This window comes from Morus notabilis, unplaced genomic scaffold, assembly GCF_000414095.1.
Source record: "Morus notabilis unplaced genomic scaffold, ASM41409v2 Scaffold948, whole genome shotgun sequence".
Classification (NCBI taxonomy): Eukaryota; Viridiplantae; Streptophyta; class Magnoliopsida; order Rosales; family Moraceae; genus Morus; species Morus notabilis.
The window spans coordinates 317,810-338,282 of NW_010362042.1; the positions used below are offsets into that span (position 1 = coordinate 317,810).

The window sequence follows — 20,473 nt, forward strand, 5'->3', positions numbered from 1 at the left end:
AACTCAAACTCAAGTTAATGAACAGTATTTTTTCTATTCTTAAAAATATTATAACTTTTTCGTTTTAATTCTGATTGAGATGATTTTTTTTTCTATGCATTGACAATGAAAATACGAATAAAATTAAACCCATATACCCTATTAAAATTTTTCACCAACATTGAGTTTTTATTAAAATACTATCTAAAAATAAATTCAAGTTTTAACTTACTCAAACACAAACTCAAAAAAGATTCTTATCTCAAACCATAACTCAAATGTACACAACTAAACACAAACTCAAATTATAATTTTAACTCAAATTATAACTCAAACTCAATTCAAAATCTACACTCAAGTTATCTAACTCAAAAACATCAAAAAACGAGCCCTAAAACTTCTCAAAGTGCAGATTGAACTCAAACGGGAAAAGGAAAAAGCCATCTATTCTCACCTAAACTTCCCATTGGCTCAGGAAAAGAACAATCCCAAGTTGATAACTTCTCAACCCAAAACAACCTAAACGCAAAAAGAAAAAAAAAAAAAGTACTCTCATTAGACTTCTCAAAGTGCAGATTGGCTCAGAAAATAAACAACCCAAAATTGATGAACTTCTCACGAACCCAGCCAAGCATAACCCCAGCATCGTTGTCGTCGTCGCGAAGCAGCCCGTCGAACCCGCTCCTCCGCCGCGCGAGCGTTGTCGAGCCTACTCCAACGCCGCGAAAACCTTGATCCGTCTAGCCCACCCTATTTGCGAGCTGCTATGAGCCCCATCGTCCCTCTCCACCGCTGCAACTCTCATCTGCGAGCATGCCTTAGCCGTCGCCTGTCGGTCGTCGCGAGCCCATCGCCGTCACCGAGCCTGCCTTTGCCGAGCCTTCTCCGGTTTCTCCCTTCCTCCATTATACAAGTTTAGGGAAAACTGGGCTTTCGAAGGATTTTTTTTTTATGGAAAGGATTTTTTGTTTTGTTTTGTTTCTAAGACCAATTATATAAAAATATCAAATAAAACAAAAGCATTTTCACTGTTCATAAATAAAAAATAACTAATCATAATTTAAGATTAATAACATTTTTTATGGAATAATCAATCTTTTCCCAGTTTAATTCCCGTTTTTTTCACTGATCCGAGTTTAGAATTCGAGTTTTATTATAGTAAAAAGCTCTAAAAAACAGTTACATTTAACTTTTTTACTATAGTAAAAAGCTATCACACAACATCACATCTTAACTTGAATTAGCGAACCGAACGAGTATTTAAAAATACTTGCCACATCATCAATTCTGTTAATGTTATACACTGAAATTGACAGAGGGGTGATTTGATATATTTTTTTTATAAATCAGGGGTGTTTTGAACTGTTTTACAAAATCAAGGGGCATGTTGAAATATAGTACATAGTTCAGGAGCATTTATAAAAATAACTCGTATTTTTTCTCATAAAAATTTAAATTTAACTTTTTTTGTTACAGTAATTTTTTTCTCACACACACAACTCAAATCATGACATGAGCATACTCTTTATTTTTCAAAGCTCTAATTTGTGATAAGGAGCAGTTTTATATTCTGAACTGTAAATTTCTAATATGATCAATCACAAAATAGAGTATGAAAAAATTAATCTAATAGTTAAAATAATAATTTTGTTTCAATAAATAACTATTCCTACCATTAAAATTCTTTTCTTGAAAATGAAAATTTTGTTTTGAAAATGAAAAATTTATGATAGTGTGAAAAGAAAAACTACTGAGTTTACTTTTGAAATGTATGAACTTAAATTTTGACTCCTTATTATTAATTAATATTATTTTAACTAATATAGTTAGAACCCGTTTAATTCACTGATTTTAGTTAAGATATAATTTTATGTGAGATTTTTTTACTGTAGTAAAAGAGTTAGATGTAACTATTTTTGAGAGTTTTTTATTGTAATAAACTCAAATTTTAAACTCAAATTAGTGAAATGAAGAATATTAATCAATACTAAATTGTAAAATTTCAAACAAATGGTGCATGTCTCGCTTAAAAAAAAGGAAAAAAAAAAAAAAAAAGCTTCTATTGCGCCCATTTAATGGGCCCACATGAATCCTAGGAGCCCCTGCATTTGACACATGGGGATTAAAAAAATAATAAAAAAAGTGCTTCACTAATAAGATATAGTTTTAATGCGACGTGTTTTTATAATCATTGAAAAAGTTCACTCAGGTCCTGTTCATTTCGCTGATTCGAGTTTAGAATTCGAATTTTGCTACAGTAAAAAGCTCTCACAAACAATTAAATCTAACCTTTTTGCTACAGTAAAAAGCTCTCACATAAAATCACATCTCAACTCGAATTAAAAACTCGAATCAGCGAACTAAACGGGCCATCAATCTTTCCCTTCTAAAATCGTGTATTAGACCTTAGGCGGACATATATGGATTGCTCCTGTATTGAAATGGGAGATGATCGTTGTATTGATGAAATTAGAGAAAGTGAAATCTAGAGTGCCCTTCTAGTGAGAGTGCATAAAAATTTTTCACTTCTTAACACATAAAGATAAGATTTTACAATTACTCATTCCCTTAATATGTTATTAACTAAAAAGGTCATAATTTAACGACGTTTGATTTATAAATTTAAAATTATAATTTAAAATTATTTTTAATTTATGTGTATTTTTATAAGCGAAAATAATGTAACGAGTTACGAATTATAATTAGAATCATGACACAAATCATCGTATTAAGTACTCATGTACAAAATTAAAAAAGAGAGAGAGAGAGAGAGAGAGAAAGAAGAGTTCATGAACCACATTTTCTAATTTTCTGATTTTCTCTAGCAGAGAAACATCCTCGGGGAATGGCGATCAGAGGTAAATGTGGAAATGGGCTTTACTTTCCGAAGGTTCCAAAGGCCACACTTCTTGGGAAGTTTTTCTGTAAACATTGGGGCCCAAACAAATCGCTTTGACAATCTGATAAGGTCTCACAAGAGTGCAGTTGCAATCTTAATTTCGATTGGTGGGTCCAGCAAATGTCAAAAAACTCAATTTAAAGATCAACATGGAATAGAGAAATTTACTGAAGTTATCATTAGAAGGGCATAAGTTTACATTTTTACACCTTATTTTTTTTATTAATATACTTTTAATAACATAGTATTTGATTAAAAAAGTACTAATCAAGAGTAAATGGTAAAAATCAAGACTCAAACAATTTAATAGGGAATTTGTCTCTTTTTTCTCATAAGAATAACTCAAAAAACAGCTCCACAAGTACAGCCTGACCATAAATATAAGAGAAGTAACTGAAACATTTCATTCATAGTACTGTAATTAAAAGAAAAGATATTGTTCAAAGCAAAGATACCAAACATTTCAATAGTTAATAATCAAGCCAAAAAATAAGTTCCAAAAGAGTTAATTATAAATATGTCTTGAAGCATTAGCATGTCGTTTCATGGTCATCTGAAACTCAGTCTCTGCTGATCTTATGTCAACATACAAAAGTTACATATTGTTCATGAAAACCACTTCCAAAATAGCTATAGATAGAGAGTCAACACACAAAAAGCATATACTGCTTGGTTATATATGCTCAATGATTGATTAAGCATAAGGGACTAGACGGCTAGCTAATTCAAAGCATCCACCCAGGAATGAAGCCATTGACTTGTTGAGCTTGGCTTGTGCTGGTAATTTGCTCCGAAACTGCAGCATTATACCTGTTTTTATTTAAAAAAGAAGTCAATAAATGTTGAACAAGTGTTTCACAAAGAATAAACGATGAGGAGAACAATTAAGGGTTTTGTCTCCGTCATTTAGGGACCAATCCTCCGTTATAATATTTAGAAGTAAAAGTGTATCGTGTTATTTATTATACGTAATAATACCTTTCAAAATATATTCAATTATTATTATTTTTTTTATATTTTTCCAAAGTCACTGTTATATAAGATAAATTTCATGTTACATCTTTCACTTCTATTTGTTAAATGCAGGACCTGTACTTTCTAAAGGACAGAAAGTTTTGACGAATTATAGGAATTAACGTGTATAGTTGTTTACCCTATTTGCAAAGTAGGGTTGCAGTCCAGAGGATGGAATATCAGCCCCTGGGAATGAGCATGATTGTGACCGTACGGCATAGCTTGCTGATCATGATCACCGACTTCCCATGATTGCGATCGGAAGTTATTCCTTGAGCTGATCTCGTCGAGCTGCCAGAAAGAATCATACGACATGATCCATATTTCAATCGTCAAAAGTCACAAGGGCACAAAATGCGCTACATATTAATACAACACATACCTTTAATGTCAAAGCCCTGTTTGATTCTATTAACATGTGTTCCTGAGTTTGAGGACAATGGTGAAATTTTAATCAAAGCAGAAAACTACTTTCAGGTACAAGCTCTTATTATGTAAACACATACTGTTACATACAGATGCATATATATAATACATACATATATATATATATAGTTTTGATGTAATAACACATACCTTGCTTTGTAGATCAGTAAGCTGGTCGAGCATGTATTGGGTCTGCAAAGCAATTAAAACGAAAGGGAAAATCATATCTCAAAATTGATAACTCAAAACAGCTAAAAGTATTTTGGTTACTTATTTTTCTCAAGTTTATAGTTGCTCATTCAAAATTCTGAATATTTAAGAGTATTAATTATAGTCAATGTAATATATTCCAACTTATACTAACAAGATAATAGGACGCACAACTTTACTTTGATTTATTAACCTTCTTGTACCCAATTTGTCAATCAACAAATATTTACGAAAATTAAATCTTTTTTATTGATGTACGTATGCAATTAGATTAATTTCTAACCATATGTGTGTATATACTTAAGTACAAAAATATATATTATATAAATGTTGTTTTTGTTGTTCACCTTAGTTGACCTCACTTGCTTGAGGGACGTCTCAAGTTGACGCTCAATCTGTTCAAGCTCCTTTGTGTTTAAAGGACCCAACTCTTCTCCAAGAAGATTTCTGCAGTGCCACAAATCAAATATGCATGTGTTTAGCGAAGCCTATTGCAAACTGTAGTAGATAACCGCACATTCATGTATAGCAGTAGACTAGGTATATGCAGCCAATTTAGGGCCTGTTTAGTTCGCTGATTCGAATTTTTAATTTGAGTTGAGATGTGATTTTATGTGAGAGCTTTTTACTGTAGCAAAAAAGTTAGATGTGATTGTTTGTGAGAGCTTTTTACTGTAGCAAAACTCGAATTCTAAACTCGAATCAGCGAAATGAACGGGACCTTAACCTATATAGTAAAACTCTTGTAACTTGAGTATTAATCTCAAAACACAATTTGTTTTGCCATACTAGTAGAGTGAATTTTAATAGCCGTCGGATTAAATATTTAGAGTGCATCGTGTGACGCAAAAATTCTGTAACTCAAGACTTAGAACTTATTTTTAGTTGCGTATCCTAGGATTATTCATTGAAAGCAATTCAAACACCTACTAAACAACAATTAATTCATAAATTAACCCTTAAAATATAATTAAACCGCTAAAACTACTTGTATGTGCTATACCACATAATTTTCCTCATTATTATTGTTATATATATATATATATATATATATATATTTTTTTTTTTGGTGACAACTGACAAGAAGAAGAACATTAATGAAGATTCATACCTCTGAGTTCGTTGTAAGGACTCAAATCTGCCTTTCAGTTTCAAGTACTCCCTGTAGCTGCTCTGCTATACAGTACACATTATGTCAATAGCTGATTGATCATTGATATTTGACACGATGTTTTATTTTTTCGATAAAGACGGACACATGATATATATATATATAATATGTATATATATATATATATGCTATAGCCACCTAACAATTAAGTTCAAATTAAAACAGTTTTCAGTCAAGGAAGTACCTCAAGTTCTTTGCCCGGTTTGCTGACTTCCATCGCTCCATAACTGCATTTTTGGTACCTTTCGAGTGTCTTGACCATACTAATTAATAGTGAAAGAAATCACAAAAAGATCCATTAGATATTGGATGCTGAACTAATTAAATCTTATAAAAATATATGTATAACAAATTCTGATTACTATCAGTATTAATACTAATGACCCGTTAATTATAGTCTCTTACAAATTTGACTATTTAATATGATGTGTGTGGATTCGCGACAATAACCCTACATAAAGGTAAACATTTGCCACATATTGATTTAAATTTAGTAGTGTTAGAACAATATCGTAAAAACTGTATTTTTCCCTTGAAAGAGCTTCATTCAAGTAAGCAGTACTACATTATTTTCATAACCTAACATATTTAAGACATACCACTTTGAAATAGTAGATAAGATAACCTATTTTTCTCTTCATGTTTGATTATTGGCCAGATTTTTACGAATAATGACAGAATGGCCGCATTTATTGATAAATATGATGTTTACTTATTACTTTTGTCCTTAAATACGAAATTTATCTAGTAATGAGAGTGATCAATTATTTGATTAATATAAGATTTACTTAGTAAATATGTAATTTACCAAATTTTTTTAAATGGTGTCTAACCAATCACATTTTGCCATATCATTTAATGAGAAACGTGAAAAGTTAATTAAGAATATTTTAAATTTTTAAGTGGTGTGATATGATGTAATTGATTAGACACCGTTTCGGACATCATAATTTAATAGGTGAATTGAATCTCTAAATCTTATACCATATTTTAAATTTTTAAGTAATGTGGCATGACGTAATTGGTTAGATACCGTATTGGACATCATAATTTGACACGTGATTTGAATCTCCAAATCTAATACCAGTTTTATCAGTCATAATTGATCATTGAATCTTTTATGATAAACAGTTACAAAGTAAATTAATGGATCTTGAAAGATTAATTTACAATAATTGGAACTTAAATTCAACGTGGCAAAAGGACTCCACCTAAACACCTATCAGCTAGGGCCTCTTGTTGCAAAATTTGAAATCCTATAACCGAAATCTTTTTCTATGCCACGTTCCAATTTCCAGTTGTCAAATCTTTCTTATCTCAATCTCAATATAAAATAGAAGATGGTATGAATTATAATAATCTTGACAAATTATAGACTCGTGAGAGTCTGCCTGATTGCGGTCACCCGAGCTCACAGAACAAGGAAATTTTCTTTTAACTTAATTTTTAGTGCATTATTATTGAATTGTAGACCACATTCTTATAATTTCTTTACCTCTTTAGTCTTGCTAGTTATTGATTCCACTAGAGAAGCCCGAAACTTACACTAGAACAAAAATATGTTAATACACAAACGCGCGCGCACACACACACACATATGTGTGTGTCTATATACATATATATATATATATATATATACACAATATACAATACAACAATCATGAAGCAACTTGTAAGAGGTTAATTTCCATGTTATTAACTTTACAGATTTAGATATCCGAGTGGCCTACTTTCTCTCTCTTTGTAAAGTGACAATTTGAAGATAAAATTTTACGTACAACCCAGCAGGTTTCTAATCAAAGAAGATTCTTTGAAGGTTCGTTTTCTAAAAAAGAGAAAATAATAATAAAAGTTTCTAAAGAACACCTAGATTTATGAGGCAGGTAATTTTTGTTTCCGTCCGCCGGGTAAATGGAAAAACAAGAAGCCGATGACCGGCGAATATATAGATTAATTAATATTATTACTAAAAAAAGATATCAAATTTTAATATTTGAGCTTGAAATATCCAGTACTGGGAATTCAATAAATCCCACACACCCTTTAATGAAAGAAAAGACATTTCAAAAAGCAATATATATTATATTATTTGTAATTAATAAACGATAAAAATTGTGCAACAATTTTTCTTGAGATCTCATAGAGATATATAGAGAAAACTCTAGAACCTAAATCACCTGAAAAAAGAAAAAGCGAATAGAAAAAAAAAAGACAATTATAAGATCCGCAACATTCAAAAAACAAACCTTTGGTTCAAAAAATTAATTATTCAAAAAAACTTATTAATTAGTAGTGAACCTCAAATTCCTCCAAAAGAAGAGGAAATGGACCTAAAAAAACCTTAATTTCACATTGCAACCAAGAAATAACTTATCAACGAAGAAAAAAAGGTTGCATTTTCCAAATAAGAAAAGATCAAATCACTAATTTACAAAATATATATAAATATATATATATATATATGAGTAAAAGACACACATATTATTAAAGATCCGAGACATCAGAAAGGAATTCTTTATAATTAAATATTACCTAGGACTGCTACAGAACTCATAGAGCTTGCCACGGTTGGAGAAGATGATAAGAGCAACCTCGGCGTCACAGAGAACAGAAAGCTCATAAGCTTTCTTGAGAAGCCCATTTCTCCTCTTCGCAAATGTCACTTGCCTGTTTATCTTGTTCTCTATCCTCTTCAGTTCCACTCTTCCTCTCCCCATCGATCGATCTTATTAATTTACTCTCTTTCTTTCTTTTTTGGTAAATAAATCACTACTTGTTTTCTTTAATTTCTTCTTTTCTATATATATATATATATATATATATATATATATGCTTGTTTTTTCTTCTTCTTCTCCTTCTACTGATCCTCCTTTTCTGGGTCAGTACCAAACTGTAACCAAATCTGTGAAGCTCAACAAAAAGTTGGATACTGATCCCAAACTCACTGGGAAACCCTAGAGAGAGGAAGACAGAGAGAGAGATAGAGATAGAGAGAGAGAGAGAGAGAGAGAGAGAGAGAGAGAGAGAGATGAAGAAGAAGAAGAAGAATAAGAAAAGTCTTTAATGGGATCTTTGGATTCTCTCTCAGCTTTGGTTTTTAACCTTAGGTTTTGCAATAATCTGAAACCTTTTAGAAAAAATGGAAAACAAAAATGAGAGCTTTTTTAGGGTTTGGTGTTCTTCCCAGTTTCGTGTAAAACCTCTTTTGCAATTGTAAGCCTCTTGTCGTTCTTTCTTTGTTAAAGAAACATCATCACCACGCGCTCTAAGAGAGCGAGTACTGGAAAAAAGAATCTTTCAAGATTATAGGCCCGTTCATTTCGCTGATTCGAGTTTAGAATTCGAGTTTTGCTAGAGTAAAAAGTTCTCACAAACAGTTACATCTAACTTTTTTGCTACAGTAAAAAGCTCTCACATAAAATCACATCTCAACTCGAATTAAAAACTCGAATCAACGAACTAAACGGGTCTTATGTATGTCCTCATATCTTGTGGGTTTTGACGAAGCGTGATTCCACAGTTAACGGATGGCGCGTGAGAGGTTTGGGCTGTGATTTCCATTGGTTTATGAACGCCGTCACCAACCTTAAAACTGATCTCCACGTATCGGTAATTAATGGATTTGGAAAACTTTTATCAAATTTTCTCTTCTTAAATCTTTTCTTAGTTCAAAAGAATGAAAGAAAGGAAAACAATTTGTGTGACTATATTGCCCTTACTGAGTTTAATTTTTACCAAAACCTGCAAAATTTTGGCATGAGATTTGTGTTTAATTACACTTATCTACTTGGTAGTTGGTACCATAATTCATCAATTAGGAAGGCGAAAAAAGGGAAATATATTAAGGCATAGTTCGTAAGTAATATCCCACAAAGATCTGAGCCACAATGATAGAAATTCATGCAAGTGCGTGGCCTAAATAAAGCAACTTTCATATTTATTAGTTATCAAGATTTATCTGCTCAATAAGAAACTGAAATGTTTTGATAGCTTTAAGAATTAAACAAAAACAGTGACAATATATATTTATATGTGTGTGGATTTTGAAACTGTGAAAATGAAATTATATCCAGATAAACGAAGCAATAATAAATTGACATTTTTAAATGATGAATGAAACGACATGAATTTGACAAAATTGAAGCTTACATTGATTAAAATTAAGAGTTAAGTATATATATTTACTTCTTTTTTCTTCACTTAATTAGTTGAATATTTACTGATCCTTTAAAGTTTACAATGTAATGCATGCATGTACAGGAGTGTTGGTTGAAGGCTGTCCTTTTAATGCATGATATCACATTTTTCTTTCAATACCAATTCCACGCGTGTGCTACTGATCACTTTTCTCTCAACTGTTGCCGCTTTAAAGTATATATATAATATACACATGGGCAATATATCTCATGAAAAGGAAGTTACAGAAAAAGGCATTTCATTAAAATAAATCACATTCATCGCATTGTATATGTACCTCATTGATCTTTTTCTTTTATGGGGATAGAAATAGGAAATAGCCTTTCCCTATTAACATAGCCCATGATATTTGACCAATGACCATTTAGAAAGGTGATATCTAATTGATATTTTCAACGGTTACACATCTAAATCTCTATAAATATTTCAAAAATAACACTAGTTTGAATTATTTTCTTTCATATCATTGTCATATTAAATTCATCTAATAGTTATATAATTAATAATGATCATAATAGTGTACTTTACAAATTGTTAATTATAATTATAATAAGAGTTAAATTCATCAAAGGTTTCTGATTTTTTTTTCTTTCTATAATTAGTCCCTTTACTTAAAAGTGTACTAACTTAAACTCTTTGAATATCTTAAATTTAGCCCCTCGGCTAATATTCCGTTAAATTTTGAATGTAAAATGTTAAAATATTGGTATTTAAGTTATAAATAAATGAATAAATACCCCTTCGTACCATTTCTTGCAAAAAAAAAAAAAAAAAAAAAAGAGTATTTCATCAATAATAAAGAAAACTAAATGAACTTATCCACAATTAAATTTTCCTCCAAAACAACCTATCCAAATTGTATCTCGCTTACTTCTCAGAATCTCAATTCTCAAATTATTAGTATTTAAAAGAAAAAAACGAAGACTATTTTAGTGCACACGTTTTAACTTTAATTATAAGCAAAGCTAATATTGTCATCAATTCAGGTTTAATAGTACTGATTCATCAATCAGCTCTTTCCTATCTACTTAGGTCAAAAAGCCTGGAAAGAAAACCAAAATATTGAAGACCACCGTTGAAAATACCACTATGGTTTGTAGACCCAAAAGATCATAAAACACTAATCTTTTAAATTGATTAACTTTGATGGCATAGCAATGTTGGGATAAGAAAATTTAGAAAAGTAGAGAAGAGAGAAGATTTTATTGAGAAGTGAGGTATAATTAAGTTGGATAGATTGTTTAGTTATTTTTTTTTTTTTTTTGGAGGTAAATCTGATTATCAATAAATTCATTTAATTTGGTTTATTATTGATAAATTTAGAAGTATGAACTTTTTTATGAAATAAATTAGACTTTTGATATACCTTTTTGCAAGACATGATGGGATAAGATATTTACTCATTTGTTTATAATTTAAATACCAATATGTTAACTTTTTCCATCCAAAATTTAACAGAATATTAACTGAGGGATTAAATTTGAGACATTTAAAAAGTTTAAGGTTTAAATTGGTACACTTTTAAGTATAGAGACTAATTATAGAAAGAGAAAAAAGCTCAGATACCTTTGATAGATTTAACTCTTATAATAATTGCTTACGATAGTTACTAATGTAACAACGGAAGTGAGAGAGAAAAGTTCAGAGACCTTTGATAGATTTAGCTCTTATAATAATTGCTTGGGGCTCAAGAATCTGCACCAAGAAATCCCCATACTCTACGGCCCGTCGACCTATTAGGATTAATTTCAAAAAGAAAAAAAAAAAGAAGATTGTTATCAAAACTCAAAGCAAGTCTTACTAAATTAAAGGTAAAAATTCATCAACATCGTACTCTTTTTGTATTTTACATTTTTCACAAATATAATATAAACAGATTTTAAAAAAGGAATAATATTATATAAGGGGGCGAGGTAGGGATGCTTCTCCCACACCACCCTGTGGAAACGCGTGTACAAATGCCATCCTTAATGATAGTGACATAAAATAAAACAACAAACACTAGTATTATTTAAGGGAAAAAAAATCTCTTACCAGTGTTACGAAAAAACTAATCCAAAATTCTGAAAATAAATTATGGAATCGAAGTTATATTAAGCTTCCCAATTCTAGTTAATTGTTGTTCTTCTTCTAGTTTTTCTTTTATTGCTGAAGAAAAAAACTGTTGTTTTTCAGCTATTCCCAACACAAAGAAACCAATGTTTTTCTGGCCATAGTTCATGATGATCATGTCCTGAAGTTTCTATGATAATATATAATAGACCCTAATAATTTTCTTTTTTTTAAAAGTTATTCTTACCTCAAATTATATACTGAACACATATCATCCCAGTGAAGTGAATGAGACACAAATTTAGAAAGCTCACAAAAAATATCTGCTGGTAGAATTAAATGAGTGAACCGTTCAAAAGAATTTGCGTGGCCAAGGGGGCAAAAAAAAGAAAAAAGGTGTAAAATATCTTGAAACAGGTAATTTGGTCTGGTTTCACCATGTCAAATACAAAATACCAAATGAGGAAAGTTGAAACGGAGAAGCATCCAATTCCAAAAGATGAAAAGATAGGTGGTTTTCTCTTTAAGTTCCTTAAGCATTTTACATCAACCACTGCAACACCATAGGGGAAACGCAAGGCATATTTCGGTCGCCGCAAATAAATAGGGTGAGAGAGAAAGGAACAATTTCCCTTTTTTAATTTTTTGGAAAAGTAAATTATCTGAAAATAAAGTCAGTTCATAGTTTATCTTCAAAAAAAAAAAAAAAAAAAAAAAAAAAAAAAAAGGGGGGAAGGAGAGAAAAAAACGTGAAAAAAAAGAAGCAGAGAGAAAATCGTGTAAAAATATAGATAAAATAAGGGTTGGTAGGTCCTTATATAGAATCATAGATAGTGCACGTTTTGATATTAGAATCTAATAAAAAATTACATCAAAATTAAAAAATATATACATAACGGATAATCCATAAAAATTTGGGGTACTTAAAAATAGAAAGAAGCGCACCATTTTTTTCTCTGTATTTTGCACAATCACCTTTTGAATAGATAATTATTATAATGTGTCATATTTAGATGATGCTTATTTTAAATTGATGATGAAATAGCACATTCAAAAAAAATTCATTTTGAATATTCCAATTCAAATCATAACAGAAATTTATTAATTTTCTAAATCTCAATTCTTTTAAATCTGAAAAAAAAAACAGAACAAAATTAGTAAAATATGGCACAATATAACTATTTTGCAGGTTGGGGGGACAAACTGCTAGAATTAGAATAAACTCAAGGGATAAATATGTAAAATCTCATTTATTTTTCCAGGCATGTTAAAATCTCTACAAAATAAGGGGAAGGAAATAATTACAAAAGTTTGCACTTTTGTCCCAAAGTGAAGAGAAGAATCTAGTAGATAAACACGTGTTTCAATGGGAACTCCGAGTTATGTACGGAGCATTTTGTCGGATCCACTTTAGTTTGTTTTACCGCTTCCCAAGGTCACTCACTGCTGGAGTGTCACAGCAGCCAGCCAACCATCTTCTTTTACTACGTGTCGGCTTTTTATTGGGTCTTGATTTACAGCGTTTACTTAAGAGCGTTCTCTCTCTTCCTTTGGTCTCCGCCCTCTACAATTATGGCGGGCGCAAATTTTTGCTTTTACTATTTTACCCGTGGCATTGGGATAAATACTTTTGATTTTTGAAGTTATTTTTTAAAAGACGTTTGATGTTTGATTGATAAATTTAAAATTATAAATTATAATTATAATTTAAAATTATAAATTATAATTATAATTTAAAATTATAATTTAAAATTATTTTTAATTTATGTGTATTTTTTTAAAAAAATATTATAATAAATTATAAATTATGATTTGAATTCGTACTGAATTTTTAAACTAAACGCATAATTAATTAGATCTTTATTCTTGATAGTTTTAGTTAGTACGTACTAAAAGGAGGAATTGCATCCCTATTGCATAAGAAATAAAAGTTTTACTAAAACGTTCCACTTACTGCTTCTAAATTTTTTTTTATTAAATTTTAGAAATTCTCTATTAATTTTACCATCAAGGACTAAAATTGCAAGAAAAAATAAAAATAAAATAAAATAACGAGACTTTTTCAATTATTATACAGTAGAGATGTGATTATTTTTGAATTTTTTTTTTATCAATTTTAGTATCAACTGTAAAAGAAAAAAAAAGTTTAAGAAGTGGTCAACTAAAATAAGTTGTCACAATACTCTAATAATTTAAGTACTAACCATGCTCCTAATTTTTTTTTTTTAATATAACATTGGATGATTCTATCAAGGAAAAAAAAATTCTGTTTTCTAGTATTCCCCTTTTGTTTCTTGAGCAAGGTTGTTCAAGACTAAAGTCCTGTGCAATTTAGGAGAAAATAAAGTTGAATTTGTAAAGGGTGGAAACAAACTTGAGTCTCAAAATATTTAAATATAAAAAATAAATATTAATATTGGATCACCCAACTTAACTAAGTGACCTTTTAAGATGGAAGTTGTTCCTTAAAAAATCAAATTTTCACATAAATGCTATTTGCTAATTGTACTTTGTTTTGAAACATGATCACCCCGTAACATACATCAGCTTCAGTATCTGTTCTTTATGGATAAATATAAACATTCATAGCGTGACAAATTCCTTAATTTTAATCACCCAAATCTTCTAAAACTAAAGAATGAAATCCTCACGAAGTAAAGTTTCCAATTAAACTTAGAAGATTCGAAGTTTAATCCTCAATATTCAAAGTCACTATCAATGTGAACACAATGAAGTCTAAAAAACAAAAACAAAAGCTGTAGTACATACCAATAATGTTATCTGATTTTATAAACATGCATACCCAATAATAAGTCGATATCAAAGCATGGTGTTCCATTCCCATTCTAACCACAAACATTGCCATCGTTTTGGCAAAAAAGTTAACTTAGTCAAGAAGTGTGAGTCATGTGTGCCTTCTGGCTTCTCAATATCTTGACGTCAAAATATATTTGGACCTCGATCACTTCGCGGATTCGAGTTTTCAATTCGAGTTGAGATGTGATATTTTGTGAGAACTTTTTACTGTAGTAAAAAAAGTTATATGTGACATTTTCTGAGAGCTTTTTACTGTAGAAATTTAAAACTGAAAACTTGAATCGGTGAAATGAACGAGACCTTGAACTTCATCTCAAGGAAACTTTATCTTGTCCCCACTTTATGAGATGCTACTATATTCTGAAACTCTTGGTTAAGTTGCCATTAATCACACAAAACTCTTCTTAATTAGTAAAACACTATAATATCTCAAGATTTGAAGAGAACCCAATTCAGGACCATCTTTATTGTTTCCATATTTATTACTACTAACAGCCTTTTTTTTTTTTTTTTTCAAAAAAACACTTAATCTCAATCCATTGGATACATATAATTGCTCTTTTTTCATGAAAATAGTATTTATTATTAGTGATGATTGCATCACCACATATAACAATACATTAAAACTGTCACATAATAAAAAAGTAAGATCTAGTTATTTTACTTTTTACCGTGTGTCGGCTTTATTGCTTTTGCTTTTTATCAAAATTATCTCTTCACTTTCTTGTTTTGTCAAAATGCTCTGCAAACTTTGTATGCATCTCTAGTGTTCCACTAGCTAGGGATAAAAAGCACATTGCTAACCTGGACTCCATTCAAATACGAATAAGCTGAAAATTTTTCAAGGATACAATAATAACTTTTGAGCTGTTATTACCATATTCGGAAAAAAAAAAAGAAAAAAAGAAAAGTGAAGACATATTCTAAGGAGTATTGAACTTCATGCCTCTACCAACTCCCAATGCTTTGGTAATTTTTCATTACACAAGCATGAGAAGAAGGAACATTCTCTTAGTAAAAATAACTCACTATCTTGGATCTGAAAAGTTGGACCATATAAAATAATAACATGTCAAATTTATGACACAAGCATCACCACTGAGTTATATTGGCGTCGTTCGTTTTGCGGATTCGAGTTTTCAATTCGAGCTGAGATGTGACATTTTTTGAGAGCTTTAAACTGTAGCAAAAAAAATTAGATGTGACATTTTCTAAGAGCTTTTAACTGTAGAAACTTAAAACTGAAAACTCGAATCGGTGAAATGAACGAGGCCATTGAGTGTTTTGAGATGATTATACCATAAAAGTGGACACAAGATAAGCACTTGAGATCTCTTGGCAGGTTAATAGTGGTAAGTTATAGTAGGATGATCGTGAACCTAACATGTGATCTAGTCATATTTGATAGAATAGATAGGAAAAGAAAATGACATACAAACCAAAAAACAGTAATTTTCCCAGTACATCCATTATAATGGAAGATATTAAATTATGAATCAGATGTGAATGAACATAATAACAACCAAGAACACTATATTGTAGATCTTTGGTACCTTAGCAGTCTATGAACTTCTTTGTCCTGTACAAGTGGGCCAAACCAGGCAATATCATGCTAAACGCTAGAGGAAAAAACATCTCAAATCAAGCACAAATTGATAAAGGAAAATGATTTTTTTTTTAATGATTTGAGGATCATCAAAGAGATGAATTAGAGCACTCAGGGCAGGAAAAATGACCTCTGCCTTGACAATTTGTGCATGAAGTAGATCTTCGCTTCGAGTCGTCCAGTAGATTTAAACCAAATAGTGAGCCTTGTCTGATTAATCCAGCTCCTTTACATTTTGTGCATGCTATCATCCTCAGATTCCCACATCTCTTGCACATACCAAGAGAACTGAATAAAGGGTCATATGAAAACAAGGCAGAATTAGTGGATTACTGTAATATCTGAAGCCATATATGTAGATTAAAAATACGTTTGAGAAAAAGAAATCATTTTTGTTTCCTGAACAGATGAGGAAATTTATATTCAGAGATTTCTCTGCCTTGATTAAGATATAAAAAATCACAATCTTGGATGAAATCCAAAGAGCAATTAGTAGCATGTGTTACAATAAAATTTGAACAAGAAATGGTATCACTATACATGCCTATCCCTGCAGTACTCTTTTCTCAGCAGAAGTATCATAGGATCTGAACTAGATTGTGAAGTGAACTTACCAAAAAGAAACAAAACTCAAGCAATTCAAAGAGACAAATGACTAAACAAAGTAGGATTGTCATCGCATTAGACAAGAGAAATGATTTAGGAAATGTTATATAGAAGTTAGTCACGTACCAATCAGGTTAAATGGTGATTAGCGGGATTGTTTGTAATCTAACTATGGTTAATTGTTATAAATGTTAATAGAAAACCTATTTAAAGGGAGGTTAGCATGATTAAAATTAATTTTCTGCAATCTTGTATCTGTGAGAGAAAACTTGGTAGAGAATAGTAGTTCTTGTCACGAGAGTGTAATCAGTTTTTTGGCTATAGTGAAACCATCAAGAGAGATGCTGCTAAACGGGGACGCAGTTCAATATCGACCGAACCTCAATAAAATTCTTTGCGTGATTCTTTCTTTCTTTCCTCTTTAAAATTCTATCATTTGAGTTTTGGTGATCAACATTTGCAATCGGGTTTAGTTTATTGGCTAGGGAGTAAAGTGCTGGGTTTTGTGTGGGTAATTCTACAACATTTTTCTTCTAGGAAGCAGCCAAGGTTGGTTGTATCAGCACAAGATGGTCAGTAAAGGATTTTCGTGACTAAAGGGCCAAACATGAGATAAGGAGTATAATTTAGGATCAATTTGTAATGTTTTAAAGTTTGGGGGTCAAAATAGGACGAAGAACATAGTTTGGTTGTTAAACTCTCTCTCCTTATCCTTACTGCTAAGCAAATTGCTTCTACTTTGAAAAGCTTCGGAAATGTGAAACTTATCTATATTTCTACACACACAAAAATTGGTTCAGCTTTTTATTCCATGTCAAATTCAATAACAGAACGACTTTCTTCGAGTCCTCTAAAAGTGCGTATAAAAGCCAACTAAAAAAGAAGATATCGAACTAAAACGTCAACAAGACAAACTTTGAAAAGAAAAAAAAATAATAATAAATCAGAGAGAGAGAGAGAGAAACCTGCGCTGAGAAGCAGAGATGAAAGCGTCTACTCTTGGGGCGGCAATGGTGGCGCACAGGAGGAAAGTGCCCACTCCGAAACCTGCCACCTCGCTTGCCGTTATGTTCTCCATTTCTTCTTCTTCTTCTTCTTCTTCTTCTTTTTGCTCTTTCTTCTCTTCTCCACTGGATATTCTCAATTCGGAACTCGTCACCACCTTATCCGCAATTCAGAGGGCTAGTCTTACTAATATGAATTTTCTTTTTGGTAGCATATCTCAAACATGGCCTATTAGCTCAGTTGGTTAGAGCGTGCTAATAACGCGAAGGTCGCAGGTTCGAGACCTGCATGGGCCACCCTCTCATTTTGTTGTCGTTTTTTACTTTCTTGGCGTTTTCCTCCCCTTGTTTTTTTTGGTTGTTGTTTTCACTGTTATTTTATTGTTGTTCCTCATTTGGTTTTCGTTTCATCTTTTCCATGCTGATTTACTATTATTGTCGTTTCTTTTAAGAGTTATTATTTTCGTATTTACTCAATTACTTGTCGTCTTTAATTTTGTTTTTGTTTTTTATTTGGTTGTTCTTTCAATTTATTTTACTTTATTTTTTTAATCGTTTTTGTCATTATTTGTCGATTTGTTTTTGTAGTCGCTTCGATTTTGTCATAGTATTTCATTATTGTCGTTTTCTCAATATTCCTCTGGTGTTCAATCCAATTTTATTTTATTTTTTCATCATTTTTCATTTCATTTTCGTCTTATCACTTTCTCCAATCTCATTTGAAAAAAGGAGACAAATTCTTTAAAGTACATGAATCTAGATTTTTATTCTTAATTTTTATTAATATTTTTTAGTTAAATAATTATATTAGTAAAAAAAATATTAATCAAGAATAATGAGTAAAAATTCAAATTCATACAATAATTTTCTCTTCTCATTTTGTGGTTTACCTTACTCGTCCTTCTCTAAACATTCTTGCCGCATGTTGTTTATCGTTTTCTTTTAACTTTCTCGTCATCTGCTATTAGTTATCTTGTTATGTTATGCCGTCTACATGTTGTCATTTTACCTCACCTATGTGGGTGTCATTAATTGTTTAATGAATTTGTAGTTTTGTTAGTTTTTTTTAGGTTTTTTTTTTCTTGTTTTTTGTTGTTTTTACTTGAAAAACAATAGGATTAACGGTGTTGTCATCCCTTATCCAACGGTTTTTTTTAGCAATTTATTGGTAGAACAAAAGGGAAGTAACAGAGGACGAGGTAGTGGTGACACGCTATTAGTCTCCGGTTACTTAGGACCTTATACTTGACTAACATCTGCTCCAATAAGATTAAGATATGGTTGGACGAAAGAAGTGTTATTTTTTTTTCTCCAAAAAGATCGGTCGTTATCTTATTCCTTCCTTTAGTCAGGAATGGCCTACTGCTGGATATAACACGCTTTCATCAATAAGCATCCGGGGAGTACTCCAAAATCACATGAACAGTTCGAGCCATATTCAGTAGACCAATGAGAGATAGTAAATGAATGTTAGGTGAGAGAATTTTGGTAGGTCGTATTTTGTCGTTTTGTCGTTATGCCCATATTAGAAATTTAATAATGAACACTTGAAACACGTAAAAATTACGCTTTCTTTAAAGCGTTATTTGCCTGCTCTCCTCTTGAGATTGCTTCAGGGTTTGAACAACAAATCGCTTTTGGGATATGATAAGCCTCTCAAAGTGTTTCTGCACTAAGCAAAAGTGAAGAAAAACACAGAGAACAAAGAATGTTTTTTCTATGAAGGAGAAAAGAATGAATTTTTAGGGTGTCTCTTTCTGAAAACGTGTTCTCTATTTATCTTAATGACAACCTTTAATTACACTTGTTAGAGAAACTACTACCCAAACAGAAAGGTTACGTCATTTCAATTAATTTTATAATTAAAAAAAATACATTGTTTCTGAAAGGTTGTGACCTTTTAAATACAAAAAATAAATTAATTTATTTTTAAAAATCCGAATTTCTTTTAAAAAATATTATTTTAAGCAATATTCTTTACACGCGCGTGTGTTGCCACTTCATCAACCCTCTCACATGTGTGTTGGCTTATAAAATACTACTCCACCCTATCACCATCACCTGTGATTAATAATGAATTTGTAGTCTAAACAATGCGGTGCTTTGCTCTGTGTAACCATGGTTCCAGTCCGCTAGATAAAGCAGATCGACTCATTGCATATGAGCGTTTCATGGCAAACTACAACTTGTGGGGGCTTTTCTGATGCTTTTTTACAATAAATGCGCATGCATGAAAATTATATAAGTTCTATAAAACTGAAATAGTATATATATGTTTTGCGCTTTTTTTTTATTTTTACTTTTGATTAGCTATGTATTTTAGTTTTATTATTTATTAAGAAACTGTTTTTTTGTATTTTTTTTTTCCCTAAGAAAAATGTAGTTTCTTTTTGTTTTTTGGGTGTCGCAAGTAGGTATCGGGGTTTGTTATTTAACATGTTGTATGCGTGGCTACACAAGTCGAAGTGGAATCATAATATAATGATATAGCT

At 31.0% G+C, this 20,473-nt stretch overlaps 2 protein-coding genes and 1 non-coding gene across 5 annotated transcripts; 1 reads left to right on the forward strand and 2 right to left on the reverse strand.

The window, feature by feature from the left end:
- Nucleotides 1-3,346: 3,346 nt before the first annotated feature.
- LOC21401148 (developmental protein SEPALLATA 1) lies at nt 3,347-8,490 on the reverse strand. Of its 2 annotated transcripts, none has more exons than XM_010101007.2 (8): nt 8,232-8,490; nt 5,884-5,962; nt 5,640-5,701; nt 4,876-4,975; nt 4,469-4,510; nt 4,275-4,316; nt 4,032-4,183; nt 3,347-3,688 (listed from the first exon to the last, which is right to left on the reverse strand). In XM_010101007.2, the coding sequence occupies exons 1-8, from the start codon at nt 8,414-8,416 to the stop codon at nt 3,604-3,606; spliced, it is 747 nt and encodes a 248-aa protein (XP_010099309.1). In that variant the 5' UTR covers nt 8,417-8,490; the 3' UTR covers nt 3,347-3,603. The 2 variants fall into 2 exon arrangements, with proteins under 2 accessions (XP_010099309.1, XP_024023272.1); XM_024167504.1 differs by having other exon boundaries at nt 5,640-5,704.
- A 7,733-nt stretch (nt 8,491-16,223) lies between these two features.
- Nucleotides 16,224-18,178, reverse strand: LOC21401149. Of its 2 annotated transcripts, XM_024167532.1 has the most exons (3): nt 17,943-18,178; nt 16,502-16,659; nt 16,224-16,384 (listed from the first exon to the last, which is right to left on the reverse strand). In XM_024167532.1, the coding sequence occupies exons 1-3, from the start codon at nt 18,053-18,055 to the stop codon at nt 16,320-16,322; spliced, it is 336 nt and encodes a 111-aa protein (XP_024023300.1). In that variant the 5' UTR covers nt 18,056-18,178; the 3' UTR covers nt 16,224-16,319. The 2 variants fall into 2 exon arrangements, with proteins under 2 accessions (XP_024023300.1, XP_010099310.1); XM_010101008.2 differs by having other exon boundaries at nt 16,224-16,659.
- Nucleotides 18,179-18,207: 29 nt separating this feature from the next.
- On the forward strand, nt 18,208-18,278 carry TRNAI-AAU. The gene has a single exon. It is a non-coding gene; the product is annotated as a tRNA-Ile (tRNA).
- Nucleotides 18,279-20,473: the final 2,195 nt, after the last annotated feature.